General features: G+C 45.4%; 1 protein-coding gene across 3 annotated transcripts; it reads left to right on the top strand.

Moving 5' to 3' along the window:
* The first annotated feature begins 9796 nt into the window (after positions 1-9796).
* fgf18a (fibroblast growth factor 18a) lies at positions 9797-18853 on the top strand. 3 transcript variants are annotated; one of them, XM_068714728.1, is made up of 5 exons: positions 9797-11378; positions 14799-14838; positions 15028-15205; positions 16976-17082; positions 17229-18853. In XM_068714728.1, the coding sequence occupies exons 1-5, from the start codon at positions 11347-11349 to the stop codon at positions 17499-17501; spliced, it is 630 nt and encodes a 209-aa protein (XP_068570829.1). In that variant the 5' UTR covers positions 9797-11346; the 3' UTR covers positions 17502-18853. The 3 variants fall into 3 exon arrangements, with proteins under 3 accessions (XP_068570829.1, XP_068570828.1, XP_068570826.1); XM_068714727.1 differs by having other exon boundaries at positions 15025-15205; XM_068714725.1 differs by lacking the exons at positions 9797-11378; positions 14799-14838 and having other exon boundaries at positions 14886-15205.
* The last annotated feature ends 1001 nt before the right edge of the window (positions 18854-19854 follow it).

Below are 19854 nucleotides of genomic sequence, written 5' to 3'. Positions count from 1 at the left end.
AAGCAATGACATCACTGCAGCTGGGTCCCCAGCTGGAGCACAGAAAGGACTTTGGCAAGTGTGTTTGTGTGTGTGAGTGAGTTAGTGAGTGAGTGAGTGTGGACGTATGTGTGTAACAAAGTCAAAGACCAGTGTATGCATAGTTTATTTGTAATATGCATATTTCATGCAATTCGTAAACTCTGTGGCCAAGCAAAATGCAAGCAGGTCCATGCCAAGGTAGAACCTTTCCTCACAGCGGTCATGAGCATGTGTGTGTGTGTGTGTGTGTGTGTGTGTGTGTGTGTGTGTATGTGTATGTGTATGTGTATGGTGGCTGAGAGTGTAAGTTAGATTTCCAACCTCAGTCGTCCCCATCAGTCTCTCTGCACATTCTGTGCCTTGTTTCTATTGGAGCAGACAGTGCTGCGGTGAGAAAAACAACAGGAATTTCATCTGTCATTGATTAAGCCCATTAACGGTGGTGTCTGATGTCTTTTACACTCATTCCACACACACCGACATGCAGCTGCACTCACAAACACACAAAGTTACACACACACACACGCCCTGACTCCCCCCACACTGCACCGCTACCAAGACTACCATACAGTAACGGACACACCATGGAATAGCATCAAGATCCACACTGTTAGTGTGTGTGTGTGTGTGTGTGTGTGTGTGTGTGTGTGTGTGTGTGTGTGTATTTGTGTGTGTATTTGCATGTGTGTATTTGTGTTGGGTGTGAATGGATTTTCACACGCTAAGTCATGCAAGCCGGAAAATACTGATCATAAACTTCCAACCAGCATGAGCAACCAACAACCCCACAGAGAGCCAACACACACACACACATGCACACGCACTCACACACTATGCTACTGGACACACACACACACACACACACACACGCGCACACACGCACACACAGACACACACACACACGCACACACACACACACACGCACACACAGACACACACACACACGCACACACACACACACGCGCAGACACACACACATTGTAAACTGCCCTCTTATGAACCAACCATGGTTTCAAACACACACACACATACACCACAGCCAGCCGCTGACAACACACTGCTACTGAGCATACGGCGCAACCAGACACTCCAAACTCACTAAACAAATGTCTGATGTTGTCACTCTGGTATTTACCACTCCACCACTGTCATTTTATAAGCCAGCCTCACTACTTTGAATGTGCAGGCATTGTGATTTTAGCTGCGTGCTGAAAGTATAGCTCAAATAATGTGACAGTTATTGGTTGAAAACAGAGCTCCAGTGCTAGAATTCCACTACGTCGACGTGGTTTACGTCTCACTGCAGAATAAAAACAAAGTTGAAAAACTTCATGTGTTAGTGAACTACCTGAAGCATCAATGTAGTCATCGTGATTTTCGTCACAGAAGTCTGTTCTATGTGGTTTCTACGCAAACCCAAAGTGAGTGTCACCATACAGTGGAAACAACTCTCTGCAACCTCGCTGCCTCTTAACAGTGCATTACCTGGTGGTGGCATAATGTGTTGAAATTACGTTTCGGCACCACAGACAATTGTGCGTCGCCACCATGGAAACACTTTAACGTTAGGTTAAGGCAACAAAAAACACTTGGTTAAATTTACGAAAAACGTCACAAACGTAACTTCACATTAATTCAACTCTTTGGTACACGAACACTGGTCTCGTGGTTGAAAGTAATATATAATATAATATATCAATGTATGCATATTATAGTTTCATCTCTCCACTAGATCCCAGGCTGCATGTTATGCCATCTTGGGTTTAACATATTTTACTCAGCACTGTAAATGTATGAAATAGGTGGCATTGAAGCTTTTTCAGTCTCTGAACTTGAGCTCTAAAGTCTACTGGAGGGATGAACACCATAAAAAGACATTTCCCCATTTGGCTTTGGTGATGGTGGTGATGGTGGTGGAGAGTCCTGTTTAACATGTCAGTACAAAACCTCCCACAGGTGTTCAATTGTGTTGTGATAATGACTATGAAGGCCATGTGATGTGATACACATTATTTTAATGCTCATCAAACCTTCCAGTTATACCCCAGCCCTCTGTAGAAGCATCAGCATCCATTATGTTTCTCCATTCATTTATTTGGGTTTCTTTAAATTGTCACTCATCTGTATATAGAAAATGTCAAATATCAGTTTTCATAGGAATATTCATAAAACTATGAAGCATAAGTAGCTTCTTAATTGCGTGGGAATATTTTCCTGGCTTTGCACAATGCAAAGGAATTTAGATGAAGATAATTTAGTCGTATATAGTGTGCGTTTTCTCTGTTCCTTTTCCATTCATACAATATGTAGTTGTTTGGACATTCATAGTCTCTGAAGTTTCCTTTCACTTCAGTCAGCGTAGTTCTCACCAGATCATTTGGGTCCAAAATAGTTTCCTTATAATGAAAATAATTTTCCTCCATCCAAGCTGAATACAGGCTAACGAGCTGAAGAGAATAATTTAACCAAATGGTTGTCTACCAGCTGTCACTACTTCATTCATTCTTTTTTTTTTTATGCAGAAGCAAAAGGTAGTTATGACTAGGGAGTTATGACTAGCAAGATACAAAAACAGAGCTTTCAAAACTCACTCATTTAATCATCCAACAATCCAACTTTCAGCTTCAAACCAGTCAAAACCAAACAATAGTATCTGTATCATAAAATATACAATACATTAGCAAAGCTCTATACCAGTTCAGCAATAGAATAGAGTAAAACAGAGCTGAACACAAAGCGTACGGCAGAACAGGAGAGCAGAGTGAAGCCAGCAGCAGAGACCTGGGGGAACAGAGCAGTGATGAGGGACAGCTACCAGAGACACCCAGCAACTCACATGGGTGTGCACAGCAACCCACACACACACACACACACACACACACACACACACACACACACACACACCAGTGCACATCGGCCATAAAAACACACACAATTATACACATAAGTACACAGGCCAGAAAAGGGCAAGCATGCAAACACACACACACACACGCATACCAGGCCATGCTCACAAGTATCTGCACACATCACACCTGTAGTGCCAATGCATACACATCTTTGTTTCAGTGCACATTGAAAACATTGAAGTTCATGCTTGAATCCTTTCTTATCTGTATGCTTCTGTGCTTCCATCTCCATCCTTCTTTTCTTCTATTAAATTCCAGAGATCCGTCACATTCCATATTTCCATCAGAAGAGACCCACAGCCCTGCCGCTCCCCAGGAGTCCAAAGCTCTGTCCAGCAAACCAGACTGAGTCCAGAATCCTGTGATGTGCTATAATTTAGCTTTTTCCAGAGGACTTTCCCTCTGACTGTCACTTCCCATACATCACTGTCATTCAGCTCCCCTGTCGGGGGTCTGGGAAAAGGGCTATGGGTGACTGAGCAGAGGTGTCATCGGATTCCTGTCTGAATCTTTCTTGATTGTTTCCTCAGCTCATAACACACATAAAAACCTAAGTCTGAATGACAAAGGGCAGAGGGGAAAGGCAGGTGGGTTTACATGGAGTGAGAGGTTGAAGAGAGAAAGGGAGAAAGTGACAGAAGCCAACAGAGAGAGTGTGAGCGAGGGGGAAAGAGCGTGAGAGAAAGAGAAAGAATGAGAAGAAAATGGAGAATAAAACAACAGGCAAAGTGGGAGAGAAAAGGAGAGGGAGAAAGCCTCCGGAGTGCTTTTTCGCTCCAACGGGACAAAAGGTTACAGCATGACGGGGGTAGGTGTCAGGTGATGTGTGACAAGTCCAAATTAAAGATGACATAATGGTGGGGGCCCGGATGGGGTCCAAAATGGGGGCTAACTGAGACTGAGGGTGGGGGCAGACCGTGGCAACCAAGTCGAGCAGGGCCATGCTGGGCTGGGCTAGGCTGGGACTGGGAAGCAGGGGGCTACCCTGCAGGCTCCTCCATATGGAACGCGTTAGCCTAGCGATTGCTAATGAAATGCAGGCTGACGTCAGGCAGACACCCACCCATTGTTTTGCTGCTTAATTTGTTAAAATATTTGTCTTACAAATGAGGATTTTGCTAGGATAGAGGAAGGATAAGAGGCTACAGACACAGATTAATAGAGGTTGGCAAAGGGTATTACATTAAGAGCCCAATGTTAAGCAGCAAATGAGGTTTGAGCATTTGCAGTAAAGGTAGAGAAAAGCTATGGGACTTAGCATGAGTGCTAACACAAGAAGAGCCAGGGCCTCAGCTGTCTAAGTGGGAGGTTTAGTGACCCGAGGTGGACTAGCATGGGTGGGAACGCTGGAAAGGGAGGGACTGCTGTAAGAGGATGTGAGTATGTGTTAATTGCATATGGAAGTTTTTAGCATGAACAAACATTTCTGCATTACTGACAACAATTTGTGTTACGAATGCACCATGCTCTTGCAGCTGCCTCCCTTTTTTATGCATCCTCATTTACACTCTTTCGGTAAGTATTATTCCCTTACATCCCCCCTCCTTCAAGCCCATTCACCCAGTTTCCAACATACAGAGAAGGCTTCCTAAAATAGGCTCAGTGGAGCAAGTTTAAGAATGCTTTTGTTATCCCAAAAGGAGTTGTGCTGTAATTGACCACCACCTGGGCATCTGGCAGAAGTCACAGCGAGCTGGAGAGAAGGGGATGCAGAGTGAGAGGAAGGAACTGTGGATGGAAAGAATGAAAGAAGCGACATAACAGAGATGAACAAATGGAGACTGAGGAAAGACAAGAAAGGAGGAGAGATTAATGTGTGTGTGTGTGTGGGGGGGGTTTGGAAAGTGTGTGTGCTATGTCCCTCTCTGTCTCTTGCTCTCCCGCTCTGACATGTCAATTTGAAGGCACTTTATTGGCATGAGTAATCATGGGAGGTGTTGCCAGGGTAATTACATAGCACATTAAAGGGTTTTATAAACATTACAGTTCCTCCTCTGCCCGGTGGCAAGGCTAAAGGGGCAGGGAGAGGGGGAAAAAACTGAATGAGAGAAATGGACACAGTGAGGGGGAGCAGAAGCTGCACAAAGGAGAGTAGAGGATGGAAGAGTAAAGGGCACTTATTGGTGAGGAGGGGGAGGAAGAGAGAAGAGAGAAGGGAGGAGTGTGGAAGAGATGAACAGAAAATATGACAGAAGTGAAGGTTACCATGATCATGGATTCAATCGCTTAGCGCCTGAACATGAAACAGGAAGAAAAAAAAAATGCTGGAGCTGCGTCCAACACAAGCCACAGCTGCAATTCACATCACTATGCATCACTCACACACACACGTGCACACTGCAGTCATGAAACACACATCTACACAGCTTTGTGCATAACTTTGTTGACGCAATCTTTGCATATACTCATAACCCTTAACACTATAGCCACAAACTCCACACACTGTGCACAGTCTGTCACTGACGGGCATGACACGCTCACTCAACCAAACACACAGAACCACAAGGACCATAATTAAACAAACATCCACCCAGTCGCTGAGCGGTGCATATTTATGTACAACCTCATTGGTCAAAAGCAATTATCTTCTTTTAATAATAATTCTTCTCTTCATCTTGACAGAGCGCACTAAATAGCCCCTGCCAATCAGTTACAGACAGCATGGAGTGCCACTCCTGCAGTGAATCTCCATCACACATTAAAACTAAAGATAACATGCTGCAACACTACAGGGTAAACACAAAAAGTCCTGTTAAATAAATTGTTCAGTTAGTCCTAGTTGTTGAAGTTGATTTCAGTCCTTGATTTAATTTCATTGGGATGGTCAGAGGTTCTTGAATAGTTGGGTCCTGCATGAGGTTCTGTCATGAGATTCTGATGATACTGATATATGATCCAAATGCATGAAGTTGATGTCTTTATCTCTGGGTTTTTGCGAACCACTTCATCAATGCAAATTATCCAAACTTTAGCAAACGGCATTTCCAGATGTCACAGAGGTGAAGATGAGGCAGTCCTGCTGCTGGATCGCATATGTGGTTGGCGTTGAAGTCAGTATGTTGCACTTGCTTAATCACAGATGTTTTTTATTTTGGGATATTTTGGCAAACCTCATTCACAACAATGACTCCTGAAGCCACTGAATAACTTTGAAACTGAAAATGGTGTCATGTATCGTGCAAAGAAGGCAGGTGTAGCCCAAAGAACACGACTACCTGATTCACTCTGCAAAATCCGGCTTTGGCCTAACAATGACAAGCTAGATTACATAGATAATTAGCCTGACACGTGTCCAAAGCAGCATCAAACGCTCCAACTTGAAAGTGTCAAAGTAAAGTTATTCCAGTGCTTCAGCTGGGCTATGTATAGAGACAACAGCTGCAATGGATTGTGAGACGGAGGAGAGTAAACGTTCATATTCACTGGATTAATCTTGCTCAGCAAGAGAAGGGAGCAAGCTGTGCACCACCAACATCGCCGCTAATAAAAACAATATTTTGCTTTTCTCTTCATCTCAGCCGCAGCTCAATATTGCACAAACGGCTCTCCGCTAATTAATTCCTGCTCTTACTTAGTTGCAGCTGTCGATTCTCTCATCTCACAGACGCGGACAAGTGGCGAACAGGTTCTCATTTCAAAGACCAGCACACTGTATGCATTCCTTGACTTTGCATGGGCCCCTCTGTCATCAAAGGGCCTTTATTAAGTGTCTCATACATTTACACATTGGGGAACAGTTTAAACTTGGCCCTTGATTAACAGACTACAGAGATATCTATCCCAGAAACCGATGTTAGCTTGACATCTCACCATCTGATGTGAAGTTTAAAGGCCCATGTCTACAGGTATTAATCAAAGCCAACTCGTCTTTCAAAATCAACTTGTCTTTGACTACATCGAAACCACGTAATATCTAAACTTGACTCCTCACCCACACCTCTACACACGCACACACAACTGTCATAATGAGTCAACAACTGGCGGCTCAGAATGCTCTGAGCTCTGCATTAGGTTCCACTCCAGTCACCCTTAACATAGAGTCCAGCACACCATGCCTCTCCTCCACGATGACCTTGGGGTCAGGCCAGAATGCCCTCATATAATGAGAGTGCGGTTTGGGGATTTGTTTGACTGTGATAGAGAAAGGGCAAGCACACGCAATGCACCCTGGGTCTTTGTCTGGGTGCTGACGGTATTGACGAGTGCTGATCGATGTTAATTGCTGGACAGAATGGCCATATTGACCAGGCTCCCTGGATGAAGAAGCCTGCAGGCCCCGTCAAAGACAGAGAGACAGAGAGAGAGAGAGAGATACACAGTGCAAAAGCTGCTTGGCCCAGAACTAAAGCAGCTACAGGGCCCAACACACACACACACACACACACACAAACACACACGGCTCTCATTCACTTTAATGAGTCGAGAGAGGAGCACAAAGGCATAACGTCCATCAATGCCAAGTCTATTCAATACAACAGAGGGTATATGCAAAAAATAGGTGTCCTGCTGTGTGTCTCTTTGTGTGTGTGTTTGTGAACACGTGAATGCATGCACATGTGCATTTATGAATATTGTATCTGTCAAAGTTGGTCTGCATGAAAGTACGATTTTTTTTTGAATGCGGAGAAATGGGAAGGGGACATCCGTGTATGTGAGGATGTGTATGCACACAAGTTTTTGTGTACGTGTGTGTGTGTGTTTGTGTGTCTGTGTGTCTTAGGCAAGGATCAATAGGCAGGAGCTGCAGAGGCAAAGACATGGGCAATCAATATGCTGGCTGCAAACAGAGGGAGGGACAGAGTGAGCAGATAAAAAACAGCCGGGGAGATTAAAAAGACAGATAGGGAGGACAGAAAATGAATGAGAGAGAGCGATGTGACAGAAGGAGAGAGAGAGCAAGAACCCCCCCCCCCCTAACTTTATGTTATTTCTTGGTACATGAAATGTAATTTCCAAACCCAGGGAGCAAGCTATTTCATTTATAAGACTTGCTGCTACAGTTTACAATTAAGTTATGAATAATGTGTTGTTTTAACTGTCTGTGACTCCAGATGTGAATGGGACTCAGTTCCTTTACTTTTTAAAACCTATGTCATCTTAGTGATATCTTGGTGTAATATGCATTTTTACAAATGTACAATGGGAGTAAGATCATCTCAACAGCAATCCTTTTGGAATATCTACTGTCTACAAATCCACTATTGTTAAATCAGGCTTTCATGCACAGTAGTGAATGGAGTTGAGCTCTTCTGTCTGCTTTTTCTTACTTCACCATTGTACCAAGATGTGCTGTAGTCCCTGTTCTGAACCCTTCCATCTGGGCTTAAGAGTACCAGACGGGCCTCATTCCTCATCACCAGAATGTGGTTCAAATCCCTCTCCACAACATTTACACTCGTGTCCCTTGCAGCAGTGCGGTGAGCAGCGAAAAAGCACCCAGACACAGGTGCAAAGACAGAGAGAGCCAGTAGTAGGAAAAAAGGCCAGAGGCCTGTCTATGGAGCATGACTGGAAAGGCATTCAACCACAGTACCCCTACCCAGCCCTGCTCAACCCCGTCCAGTTGTAGAAGTGTGTGAGTGTGTGTGTGTGTGTGTGTGTGTGTGTGTGTGTGTGTGTGTGTGTGTGTGTGTGTGTGTGTGTGTGTGTTTTGAAAGTACAATGTTGAAAAGAATAGCCCTACAGTTGGAGCCAAAATAACTGTCCCTGATGAGGCCAACCCCCTCCCACCTCTACACACATACACGCACAAATGTACTCCCTCGATTCCCTCTACGTGCACTGCTGTGTGTGTGTGTGTGTGTGTGTGTGTGTGTGTGTGTGTGTGTGTGTGTGTGTGTGTGTGTGTGTGTGTGTGTGTGTGTGTGTGTGTGTGTGTGTGTGTGAAAATAAGGTATGGCAGGAGTGTTGTGTTGGCTTGGCTGACCGTCTGCGGTTGTGCGGTGGTGAGAGGGAGTTTTGGGAGCGCAGAGCGGGCGTTGCTGCCGAAATCCCTGAGAAATGTTCGTTTTGGATCCGTGTCCGTGCTTACATACCGTCCTCCCGACTGTCTCTCATTCTCCGTTTCATTTTTCCCTCTTAAGGTTTAACTTAAAAGTTATGAAATGGGGAGTCAAAATACATCACTTGAAAGCGCGGCAGCTCTGAAGGGTGTGTGTGTTTGTGTATGTGTGCGCACACTGCCATCCACCCTCAGTCTGGGGCCACTGAGGCTGCAGGGTTGAGGTTATCTTAAGGGGAGATAATGCAGGACAAGAAGTCCCCATTGGTTTAAGACAGATGTTCACCTGGCCGAGGCAGGTGTCTTTGTTTTGTGGAGATCTCACAAACTTTAAACAATCATAGAAAGTTTTTGCCACTCTCTCTTTCTGTCAGACAATCTGAAACCCACTTCAAAATCTTCAAACAAATGATTTCCTCTCGATACAGTGAAATCATTCAAATTGTTTCTGATGCATTAACGTGTGTTACAAATGTCCACAAACAAATATTAGTGGGATTAGCAGAATAAGACAAATGTCCAAAAGAAAATTGCCTAATTTGTGAAAATTATAGAAGCCATTTGCTTTGTATTGTAAACAAGTGCAATTATCTCACCTCAGTAGCAGATATTTTTAATTTCCACTTATAAAAATGTATATTTTTGCAGTGTAAGTTGGGTCATCGCATAACGACTGACTAATTCCATTTTGATCCAATAAGTGTGCATGTGTGTGAGGCAGAGAAAGAGAGCGAGAGAGAGAGAGAGCGAGAGAGAGAGAGAGAGAGCGAGAGAGAGAGAGAGAGAGAGAGAGAGAGAGAGGTGGGAGGGAGTGAGGAGAGGAGGGAGGATTGATCCGCGTCTGTTAAAATCTTGTTCTGGTTTTTCTTGGAGTGAGGTCTGTGCCTGCCGACGCGCCTCTCCTGTGCAGCCCCCCTCAAGAAGAGCTTTTTATGGAAGGAAACCTTGGCATTTTTGAGAGGAAGAAGGATCTGCATAATACCAGTGAAGTGGATAAAAACGCACGGCTGGGTTCTCTCTTGCATTTTCTCCTCTGGTGTCTGAATGAAACAGGGAGGGAAATATAAAGGGACGATGCAGGTTCTGGACTGGGAGTCGATCTGACTGTGTGATTTGGTGTAAACACGTTTCCAATGCGCACGTTTTAACTTTTACTTCTTCAGAAACTGGTGAGCTCGACTCCTCTCCTCTTGCACCGCGGAGTTGGCTTTTCTCGGAACGAAGAGACTTTCGTGTTTTCCCCCTACAGAGAAACTGCTTAAACTTTCTACGTTTAAAAAAATAAATAAAAAGGTCGGATTGCATTTTCCCCCTTCAAACATTTTGGAGGTGATGTCATCGTGCTGTGTTTGGGCTGGTATTGTGTCGAGAGGGCGCAGAGAGGACTTCTGCAGCCAAGCGGTAACCAGCGGCTGAGGCAAGCGGGGAAGTCCGAAAAATCAGGTGCAAAGTGCGGCTGTCATTTCCTCGCTGTGTCGCGGGTGGCTGAGTCCGCCACCCAGTCACAGCTGTTCCCATCCTCTACAGCCACCCCTCCCTCCCTCGTCTTTTTTCCCCTGTATTATCCCCTCCCATTTCCATTCAAATCTTCCCATACCCTTCTGAGCTGGACCGCTCTGGGACGCTATCACCATCTCTGTCGGACACTGTTGTTCGGTGTCACCTGAGCCACAGACCCGTTGAGCCAGCGTGGGGGCGCAGTCATGACCGAGGCCCTGCATTACCCTGCGCCCGCAGAGCCCCCGTTTTCAGTTCACGGTTTGCTCCATCAGCCAGCCCAGGTAGCCCACCTCCAACAGCTCCAGACCCTGCTCTGCTGGTACTAAACCTGCCTGCTACTCCTGTCTGTGCCGGAACAAACACTCTATCACTTTTTTTGTATCATCTCACCGGCTCCAGAATTAATTTTGGTGACCAGAAGCCTGCTCTTGCGCTGAAACATTACGCATTGGATTACGCAGAAGATTACGCACGCACTGCATCTTCCTCACAGGGCTGAGCATCCCCCTGAGGGTCAACGAGGTCGATTGGAATTGGTTATCTGTGACGCGTGAGCGCGCTTTCACCTGTTCCTCTCCTTGTCGGGGACGCGCAGCCTTTTAAGCCCTAACCTCCCCCCTTTGCTTCCCCGCCCATCCGTCTCTCCACCACTCTGGACAGCTGTTAGAGGTTGCCCGGCGGTCACAGTGGCACAGTTACCCCGGCCTCACACCCCACATTGCCCGTGCCCGCACATTTACGCACGCCGGGAGAACCGGAGCACGCCGCCGCCGATGCCAACGGGAGTGTCCGCTGACTCTTTGACTCTGCACAACATCGAGCGAATTCACAACACAGGAGGAAACTCTCTGGACTGGCTTAGACCGAGCGAGGAGACTGTCTCTGGGACAAGGTCCATAGTGGAGGGGGGAAGCAATGTGGTCCCTTCTTTCCACGCTGACCGTCTTGTAAGTTACTTTTATCACTTTATCATGTAATAATTGTATTTATGCACGAGGGTCTTATCTCTTTTTTGCAGTTGTTTAAACTAGTTTTGTGACAGGCATAGCTGCAGATGAAGATGATGGAGAGGAAGGTTGCTGTGGCTAACGATTACATCACTCCTCATCAGTCCCCATAGAAAACATGCCACAGAAGGCCCTGTTTTGATTGGCTGACAGTTCAGGGTCACTGGGTCAGAGTCAGGGCCCTGTTACTCATAAAACCTGCCATAAACATCTCCATCACCATCTGCACTTACTTCAGGGATGGCCAAACTGAATTAGAAAAAGCCATTTTCCCATCGCCAAGTAAATGCTTTTTTTCCCCTATTGAAAATATTTCTGAAGTTGAGTCAAATAACACCGGCTTTATCTAGTGGGATAGGAAAATGATAAAGTGCCAAGAGCAAATCTAAGGGAGGAGGAAACAGACTCGGGGGGCTTGAGTTTGCCCATTTGAGGTGTGTCTTGTTAAGAGCCAAGGGATTTATTTTTCTTTCTTTGTGTCGGCTGTACTTCTCCCAGATGGCAGTCATCTCCAGATACTTCTCATTCCTCACACAACCTGGACAGGGTGTGTGCTGCTGCTGGTGTCTGCCTGACTTTCTCTCTCTTCGTTTGTGTCTCCCTCACACTCTCTCCACTTAACCACCTCACTGCCTACATCTGTCTTCCTGTCTTGCCTATACCCCATTTTTCCACAGATACTTGCTCAGATAAAAAAAGTATATATTAATAACTGTTGAATGATGGCGCCCCTGGCAGTATCCGAGGAGGAGCAGTCTTACTGTTTAGTCTGCTGGTTTTAGTTTAGGTCTTTCAGAGTCAACCATCTTTATATTCATTTCCTTCTTGCAGTTTTCTTCAGTTTTACCACAGCCTCTTCACTTCATCCATGCTGTTTTATCAACGTGATCATACTGAAAGTTTTCAAGCCAAGGGCCTTATGCCACAACAACCTGTTATTGCTCAGCTCCCTGTCGAGGCCCTCCGCCTCTCTAACAATTGCTCCACCGTCGGCTCTATTACTGCTGATACCACTCACACTCCTTCTTGCCTAACCACCATTCTCCACCGAGGCCCACTGCTAAACATCTGAAACTCTTGCACTGTGCCGAAGCCCACTGCTCCAGTGTTGGCCTACCACGCTAACCACTGCTACACACAGCTGAAACCACTGCTCTGTGCTGAGTCCCACCAGGCCGACCGCTCTCGCTCCACGCTGCTGCCCAGTCCTCGGCACTGAGGCCTGCTAGTCTAACCGCAGCCTCCATATGGTAGATCTGCTGGGACGCAGGTTTATGATGTCAGACCCTTGCTTGTTTTGGAAGCCGGCCAAGGCGCACCGGGCTTTCCCTCTCTCCATACCTCCTTCTGTCTTTACTTTACCCGACTTTTACTCGGCACTCTCTTATTTTCTCGTTTTCTCATCCCTCCCCCACCCCCCGGTTGATCCTGTCTCCTTCTTTCCTCTCTCCTTCTCTTTCTCTCTGTGGCTGGCATAATATGGAGTGTCTGTGGTTTTTGTGGGAGTGGGGGAATCCAGTACCGAGGCACTTTTCCTGCAGTGTCCTCGGCAGCAGTGCAGCCGTGGTGTTTTAACAGCTGAGAGTCCTCACAATGCACAGGCGCTCAGGTTTTTTCGGCTGCGCAGGCAAAATGTGAGGGCCAATATGCTGCATTGCCCAGGTTATCTCCATCTATTACAATGACTCAGGGGCCAACACACCAGCTATGGGAAAGAAATGTTGAGAAGGAGGAGGAAAGAGAGAGGAAGCATATGTATATGTGTGTGTTAGTCAAGAGGCAGTGACATGTGTTACGATGTGCATGAGTTGAAGCCCCCTCTTCTTTCACTCCAATTATTTATCTTTTTGTCTACTTCTCACGCCAGGCCACACTCTGTGGTTACACTTCTGTCTCTCATTTTGGCACTTTTTCTCCTTCTTCCTACAAAATGTAACCGTAGCCTTTTTCACCCTCTCCTTCTCACATCTGTGCATCTTCTTTCTGATTTTATCTCTCACCTCTCTTATTATCTGTCAGCCTTCTCTTGCTTCATCTCCCCTCTATTTATTCTGACATCACCTTCCTTCTCCCTATCCCTTTGTGTATCTCCCAGTTTATCTCTCTCTTCTCTTCGCTATCTCCCTCTCTCAGCAGTGTGTATGTCTTAGCGTTGGCCCAGCTGTCAGCTGCCTGCTCCTCCTGTACGCACACACACACCCTGCACACATCTGCACATCTGTGTGCATGCCCATGACAGTGTGGAGGAGTCACCCTGCTAACCCCAAACATAAAGGAAGATGGGAGGCAGGGAAAGATAGGAGAAAGGTAAAGTGAACAGAAAGACAGGAAGGGAGAGATACAGTAGAGAAGAGATAGGGAGGACAACAAGTCAGAGAATAACAGTGGAGAGAGAGAGAGAGAGAGAAGAGGCATGCAGAGAGATAGAAGATGAGGTGGGGAAAGACAAAATTCGTAGAATTGCTTTTCAGCCCACACACTTGGTTCTGAACTTCATCACGTCTTCAGCCACTAATTCAGAACAGTTCAAGGACTGCCAGAGTAGATTTTGCGCAACACAATCACTCCCTTACTAAAGCTGTCAATAACATGATGCATCCAAGGTCAAGGTCTAAACTTCAATTAAGCAATGTGATAAAGTGAGATTTTTTTATTTATTATTAACTGTAACCAGCTGTTTCCATCGTTAATGTCTCTGAAGATCCAGATCAGAAGGATAAGTAAGTAATAAGAAATAATACAGAAAAGTTTTCTTCATGCTACATCATCATGATTATTCCCAACCAATCCCCATAAATAATCTTTCCACACGTTTTGGCAGCTCATGTCACTTATTCATAGCAACTCGAAATGTGACCACATTCTGCTGCTCTCCAAAGCCACATCACAGCTTAGCATACACCTGTAGTTCAGCCCAGCTGTCTACATACACAGAGCAGCCAAATACGCCAGCCCAGTCCCTTAGATGTTCAAATCAAAACATGTTCTAGTTGTCTCGGCATGTTTGCCATTTTGCCACGGTCCAATCCGGTCATTTGGAGGCCAGATTTTGGTGTGGCGAAAGTCATGAACGGGTCAGAAAGTGAGTTGGACTGAAGACTGGTAGCGTAACAATAAACACTGCTCTGGGTGTTGTCTGTCTGCCGATCCCTGGACATCTGCCTGCCTGTCTGTATGTCATGTCTCTGTGCCAGCCACACACACCCAGCAATGTGAGTAATCACCCAATAAGGAAAAGACATGTTGAACAGAAAGAATGGCAGAGAAGAAAGAGATGGAAATGATGGTGTCACACATAACTCTTTCAACATTCAATGTTGCTTACATATTTCTAAATTCAGCTGTTTCCACTTTTTCCAGATGTATCCAGATGTTGCTGGTGATGTGCAATCCATTACAGGTAAGAGTCTGCATGCATGACAAAGAGTGCTGTTTTATTAAGCCTGTTCATGATTTTCTGTATATGCAGTGTGCCAACCTCTGGGTGTGTGTCTGCCTTGGTGTGTGTGTGTGTGTGTGTGTGTGCGTGTGTGTGTGTGTGTGTGTGTGTGTGTGTGTGTGTGTGTGTGTGTGTGTGTGTTCTCAGCAGGTACTCGGTGTGGATGGGGTCAACTTCAGCGTGCACGTGGAGAACCAAACACAGGTGCGAGACACCATGAGTCGGCGACACCACCGGGTCTACCAACTCTACAGCCGCACCAGTGGCAAACACGTCCAGGTGCTGGGACGCAGAATCAGCGCTCGAGGAGAAGATGGAGACAAATTTGGTAAGACACACACACACACACACACACACACACACACACACACAGTAGAACACAGGCACTTTGGTACGTGTGAGTCAATGTATACATAGTTAGATGCTTCCCTACACACGTGCACACTCACACCGACCAACGGCTGCAAGTACAAAGACTTGAAGGTTTACCAAGTGCATGCATGAACGGATACAGAATGCAACTGTGCCGGCACACTCACAAAAGCACACACACATGCCTCCCCAGGCTTTGGCAGAGGGGCAGTGGAGCTTGTCTTGGGAGTACAAAGACCTCATCGACTGGCTGCTGACTCAATGATTCACTAGAGAGAGAGAGAGAGAGAGAGAGAGAGAGAGAGAGAGAGAGAGAGAGAGAGAGAGAGAGAGAGAGAGAGAGAAAGAGAGAAAAAGAAGGTGTTAGTGAAAACAAGTATGAGTTAGCGGGAAAAGCCTGGCAGGTAGAGTGTTAGAAACTCATCTCCTTCATCGATCCCTCCATTGATTTCTCATCCTCCCTGTAGTCTCCTCTGGATTTAAAACAGCAGGCTTCCTCTCCGTCCCTCCCTCCATCCTCGAACACTCCCTCTGTCCATCCCCCACTCCCTCCTCCTTTCCACCTTTCTCCATCTGTAATGATGTCTAACCCATTCTTAAACCACACACAATCAATGGGCAGAAGAAAGCCAAGCCATGAAGCTGGAGTTCATATTTCTACATGTGCTCAAATGGTCGCTCTTATTGCACATCCTATTGATTCACAAACATGTCAGGTTTCTAACATGCCACTTCAAGCCATAGATGGGACCATGGACACAAAAGGTCTGCTTATAGACAAATACCACTCCTAAACTGAATAATCCTCCCAAAACTGACCAACTATGGCAATGAGGCATTACACAGAGGAACCAGGAGCAGAGAGAGACGAAATAAAGCATTGACGAGGCGGGTGCATGAAGGTATAAACATGAAGTGAAAGAGCAGAAGGGAGACGAGAGAAGAGTTGGGGGAAGAGAGCGGAAGAGGGCAAGAGGGAGGGAGGTATTGATTTCTCTTGACCCCTTTGTTGACTAAGGTCATGTAGGAACCATTTTAGGGATTTATTTTTAAACAGGCACAAGCGCTCTCTGAAGATGTGTTGTTGGTGAAGCGTTATTGCCTGGAAGGATGAACATGCATGCATCTACACACACACAAATACACAGAGGTGCACACACACATGCACTCACCTTAAAACAACAGTATCGCAGACACTCAGTCTGTTCTCCCGCTCCTCTCGGCCCACCGTGCTCTGTCTACTTTTAGCTGTTATCTTTTTTACGAGGCCCATTTGTGGTCAGCGGCCCCACATCCATGTGTGTGACCGGACTTATCTGCCAACCATCTGTCCAGCCAGAGACATTTACATTGGCCTGTGATTTATCAGCATGTTTAATAGCAACTATGAATCCTAAAACTGTGATTCATTGTGAATGCCTTATCTGGTTTCAAAACCCAAATCTGATTTAATGGTGGCTGGTAATCTGTGCAATTAGTGTCACACTACTTGCTGTGGGCTTGTTCTCGTTAACTTGAAAGTCGTTCTTTGCGATGGAAAATTATCTCACGCAGCATAAAAACTAAGTGAGCTCTTAATCTGGGTTAGCGTTTATCTTTCTTCGTCTAATATTTGTGTGGTACAACCCAATAAACCTGTGACATCCTGCAAACACAACATACTGTATTTTTCTGCATTGCCTGCGGCTCTAATGTCTGTCTGTCCCTCTGTCTGTCCCTTCACAAGCCCAGCTCGTAGTGGAGGCTGATACCTTTGGTAGCCAGGTGAGAATCCGGGGCAAAGAAACCAATTTCTACCTGTGCATGAACCGCCGCGGAAAGCTGGTAGGAAAGGTGAGACTTCTTTCTTTTAGAGACACGTTTATCAAGAATCAATTTATCTTAAAGTGTCCTGACCAGCCTCTCTTTGTTTCTCCCAACCTGTGTGTGTATGTGTATCTGTATGCGTGTGGGTACCTGTGGTTTCTTTGCTCTCTCAGAAGGCCAGTAATCGAAGCGAGGACTGCGTCTTTGTGGAAAAGGTTCTGGAAAACCACTACACAGCTCTGATGTCAGCGCGCTACACAGGCTGGTATGTGGGCTTCACTAAAAGAGGCCGTCCTCGCCGTGGCCCCCACACACTCCCGAACCAGCAGGACGTACACTTCATGAAGCGCTTCCCGCCTGGTGAGCAGCCCGACCTCACCACCCCCTTTCGCTTCACCACCATCAGCAAGCGGGGAAAGCGGGTGCGTGCTACCGGGCCCCGCTAGTAGTGGCTAACACGAGCACCCACTGTCTTTTCATCCAAAGCCTTGACCTGAGCCTGCCAATAGCTAACCCAGTCATCTCCTCTGTCACAAACGACTGAACACCTCTCTTTCATGGGACAAACATTGACCAGAAACTTGATGAATCATTCATGGGGTTTAGCTTTACACCTACTAATTTGCCACTACAGCCCAGTAGTTAGTGATCATTCCTCTTAGTTTTAGTTCCCTTACTGGACCAACTGGACCATTACTGGTCCATCGCTGGAAGCTCTGTGGACCTGGTCTGCTTCCCTTCATAGGCCAGAAATACTGAAGCTGAAGGGCAGCCAGAGTCCCAGGCTCTACGAAGGCCTTTATTCCCATACCACAAAAACCACAAGGCCTTCGTGTCTCCTGTTCTGGACCAGCTGGACAATGTCACGTATGGGATTACAACTGGACCATACAGAGAGAGAGAACAAGGGGTGGGAAAGACTGACCGAACAAGAGAGTGGGTGCTTAGCCTACGGATAAAGGGAAAACAGGAAGGAGAGGACAGGAAAACGGCAGAGTGGACAAAGGGATAGAGCGATCTGCACAGATCAAATGGACCAATAATGGACTGCTGACATGTGACGCACTTATTTGTCTCACTGCTAAATTGGTGTGAACCTGTGAGACTGCTGACAAAAGGATGAATGAGGGAATGATCGAGTGAGTGACTTACTGAATAAACGCATGTTTGTAAGAACGAGAAGACAAGGAAATGTATGTAAGAGTGTGTGAGTTTGTTTGTGTGTGTGAGTGAGTGCACCAACAACCATGAGTGAAGCTGGATCACGAGGGACTCTGGAAAGGGACCATCCAGTCCCTGCATGAACCCGTGACAACTCACCGCAGGGACTGAAGCTTTAGGAACTGGAATGTATAAAAACCAAGCTGCACCAAAAACAGCTAGCCAGTCACAGCAAACCAAACCAACAACCGACCAAAGACAACTGGAGACCTTCTTCATGACTCCTGCCCCCACTCCCCCAGGGACACTACAACCTCAGCTTATAGGTGCAGAGGATGACAAGTGCAGGGACGAGCATGGCGGGGAGGGTGCCTTGTCTATTAGCATTGCTATAGAAACGACCCAGGGGATGATGCTCCTGTGTGATACCGTGGATACAGAATGCTGCTACCAGGACATTCAGTGGAACAAACCAAAGTCTCATGCATACACACAGGAGAAAAAATATTAAAGGGAACAATTTATTGAAAGTTATATATATTATATATATAAAAGAAGACAGAAACCCTAAATAAGCAATCTTACTATGATGGTTATTATAATTATTACGATAAAATTATTTCATTTATTTATTTCAGCTCTGTGTGCAGCAGTCTTTCTCGACTCAGTAAACCCTACAGAAACATTTCCTGTGTCTCACAGCCTCTTTAAACTGCTTCTTCACATGCTCTCTTTTCTGTCAAAGAATACGTTGTAGAAAGAGATTCAAGTTCGCCGAGCTTCCAGATGTGGTCGGCTGGCTTTAAAGCCCAATAAGTTGATAGACAAAAATTATTTGGCAACTATTTTGTCAAGTAATAATTGTCATGTATCAAGCAACAATTACCAACATTTGCTTGTTCCAGCTGCTGTAATATGAGGGTTTGATTGTTTGCTCTGTTTTATATCACTCTAAATTGAATATCTTTGGGTTTTAGACTGTTGGTTGAACAAAACAAGACAAGAAATTTTCTTGGGCTCAAAGAAATAGTGATACGCAGTAGGGTTGGGCGATATGATGAGATATACCTAGATACAGTATACATTTGTCAATCATCAGAGATTGTGCAATACAGTATATACCAAGATATTTATCGCTTTAATATATATGGTCATTGTTGCAATCAATCAGTGTCTAATTAATTGTAATATTGAGTTTGAGGGACTTTTGCATCAATGTACCTTAATTTGTCATGTATTTAGTTCACTGGATTAACCAAAAACAAACATTGCCCCTTTTAATTGATCCATACATGAATTTACAATATTCTATAACGAATTGCATCTATTGTGATATATTGTAACTATATCGCCCACTCTTAATAGGATATTTTATTCTATTGGCATTATATATGTAGATGACAAGATTAATGGTAAAAATACACTGTTTTTTAGAAAACTACATAGCAACTAATATTCTCTCAGCAAGTATCAAGGGCCACTAGCAGACAGTCACTGCAAAGCTATGAAATTCTGCATTTCCCACAATAGTTAAAAAGTTATTCGACGACTTTAGCGCTTTAAAATAAAATTGACAGATTTCTAATAGATACAAGGGGCAAGAACATAAAGGCAGCAGAAGAACAGCTTCTGTAGTTC

Source organism: Cebidichthys violaceus, unplaced genomic scaffold (assembly GCF_023349555.1).
Source record: "Cebidichthys violaceus isolate CVI_PGR_0920_01 unplaced genomic scaffold, fCebVio1.0.p SCAF_2, whole genome shotgun sequence".
NCBI lineage: Eukaryota > Metazoa > Chordata > Actinopteri > Perciformes > Stichaeidae > Cebidichthys > Cebidichthys violaceus.
The sequence above is the reverse complement of the archived record's forward strand: the minus strand, read 5'-3'. Positions and strand labels throughout refer to the sequence as shown.

Coding starts and splice junctions, on each gene's coding strand:
- fgf18a (XM_068714725.1), top strand. CDS start 14,902: ATGCAGTGTGCCAACCTCTGGGTGTGTGTCTGCCTTGGTGTGTGTGTG. Junction 15,206..16,975: donor AGAAGATGGAGACAAATTTG/GTAAGACACACA, acceptor TCCCTTCACAAG/CCCAGCTCGTAGTGGAGGCT. Junction 17,083..17,228: donor GCGGAAAGCTGGTAGGAAAG/GTGAGACTTCTT, acceptor TTGCTCTCTCAG/AAGGCCAGTAATCGAAGCGA.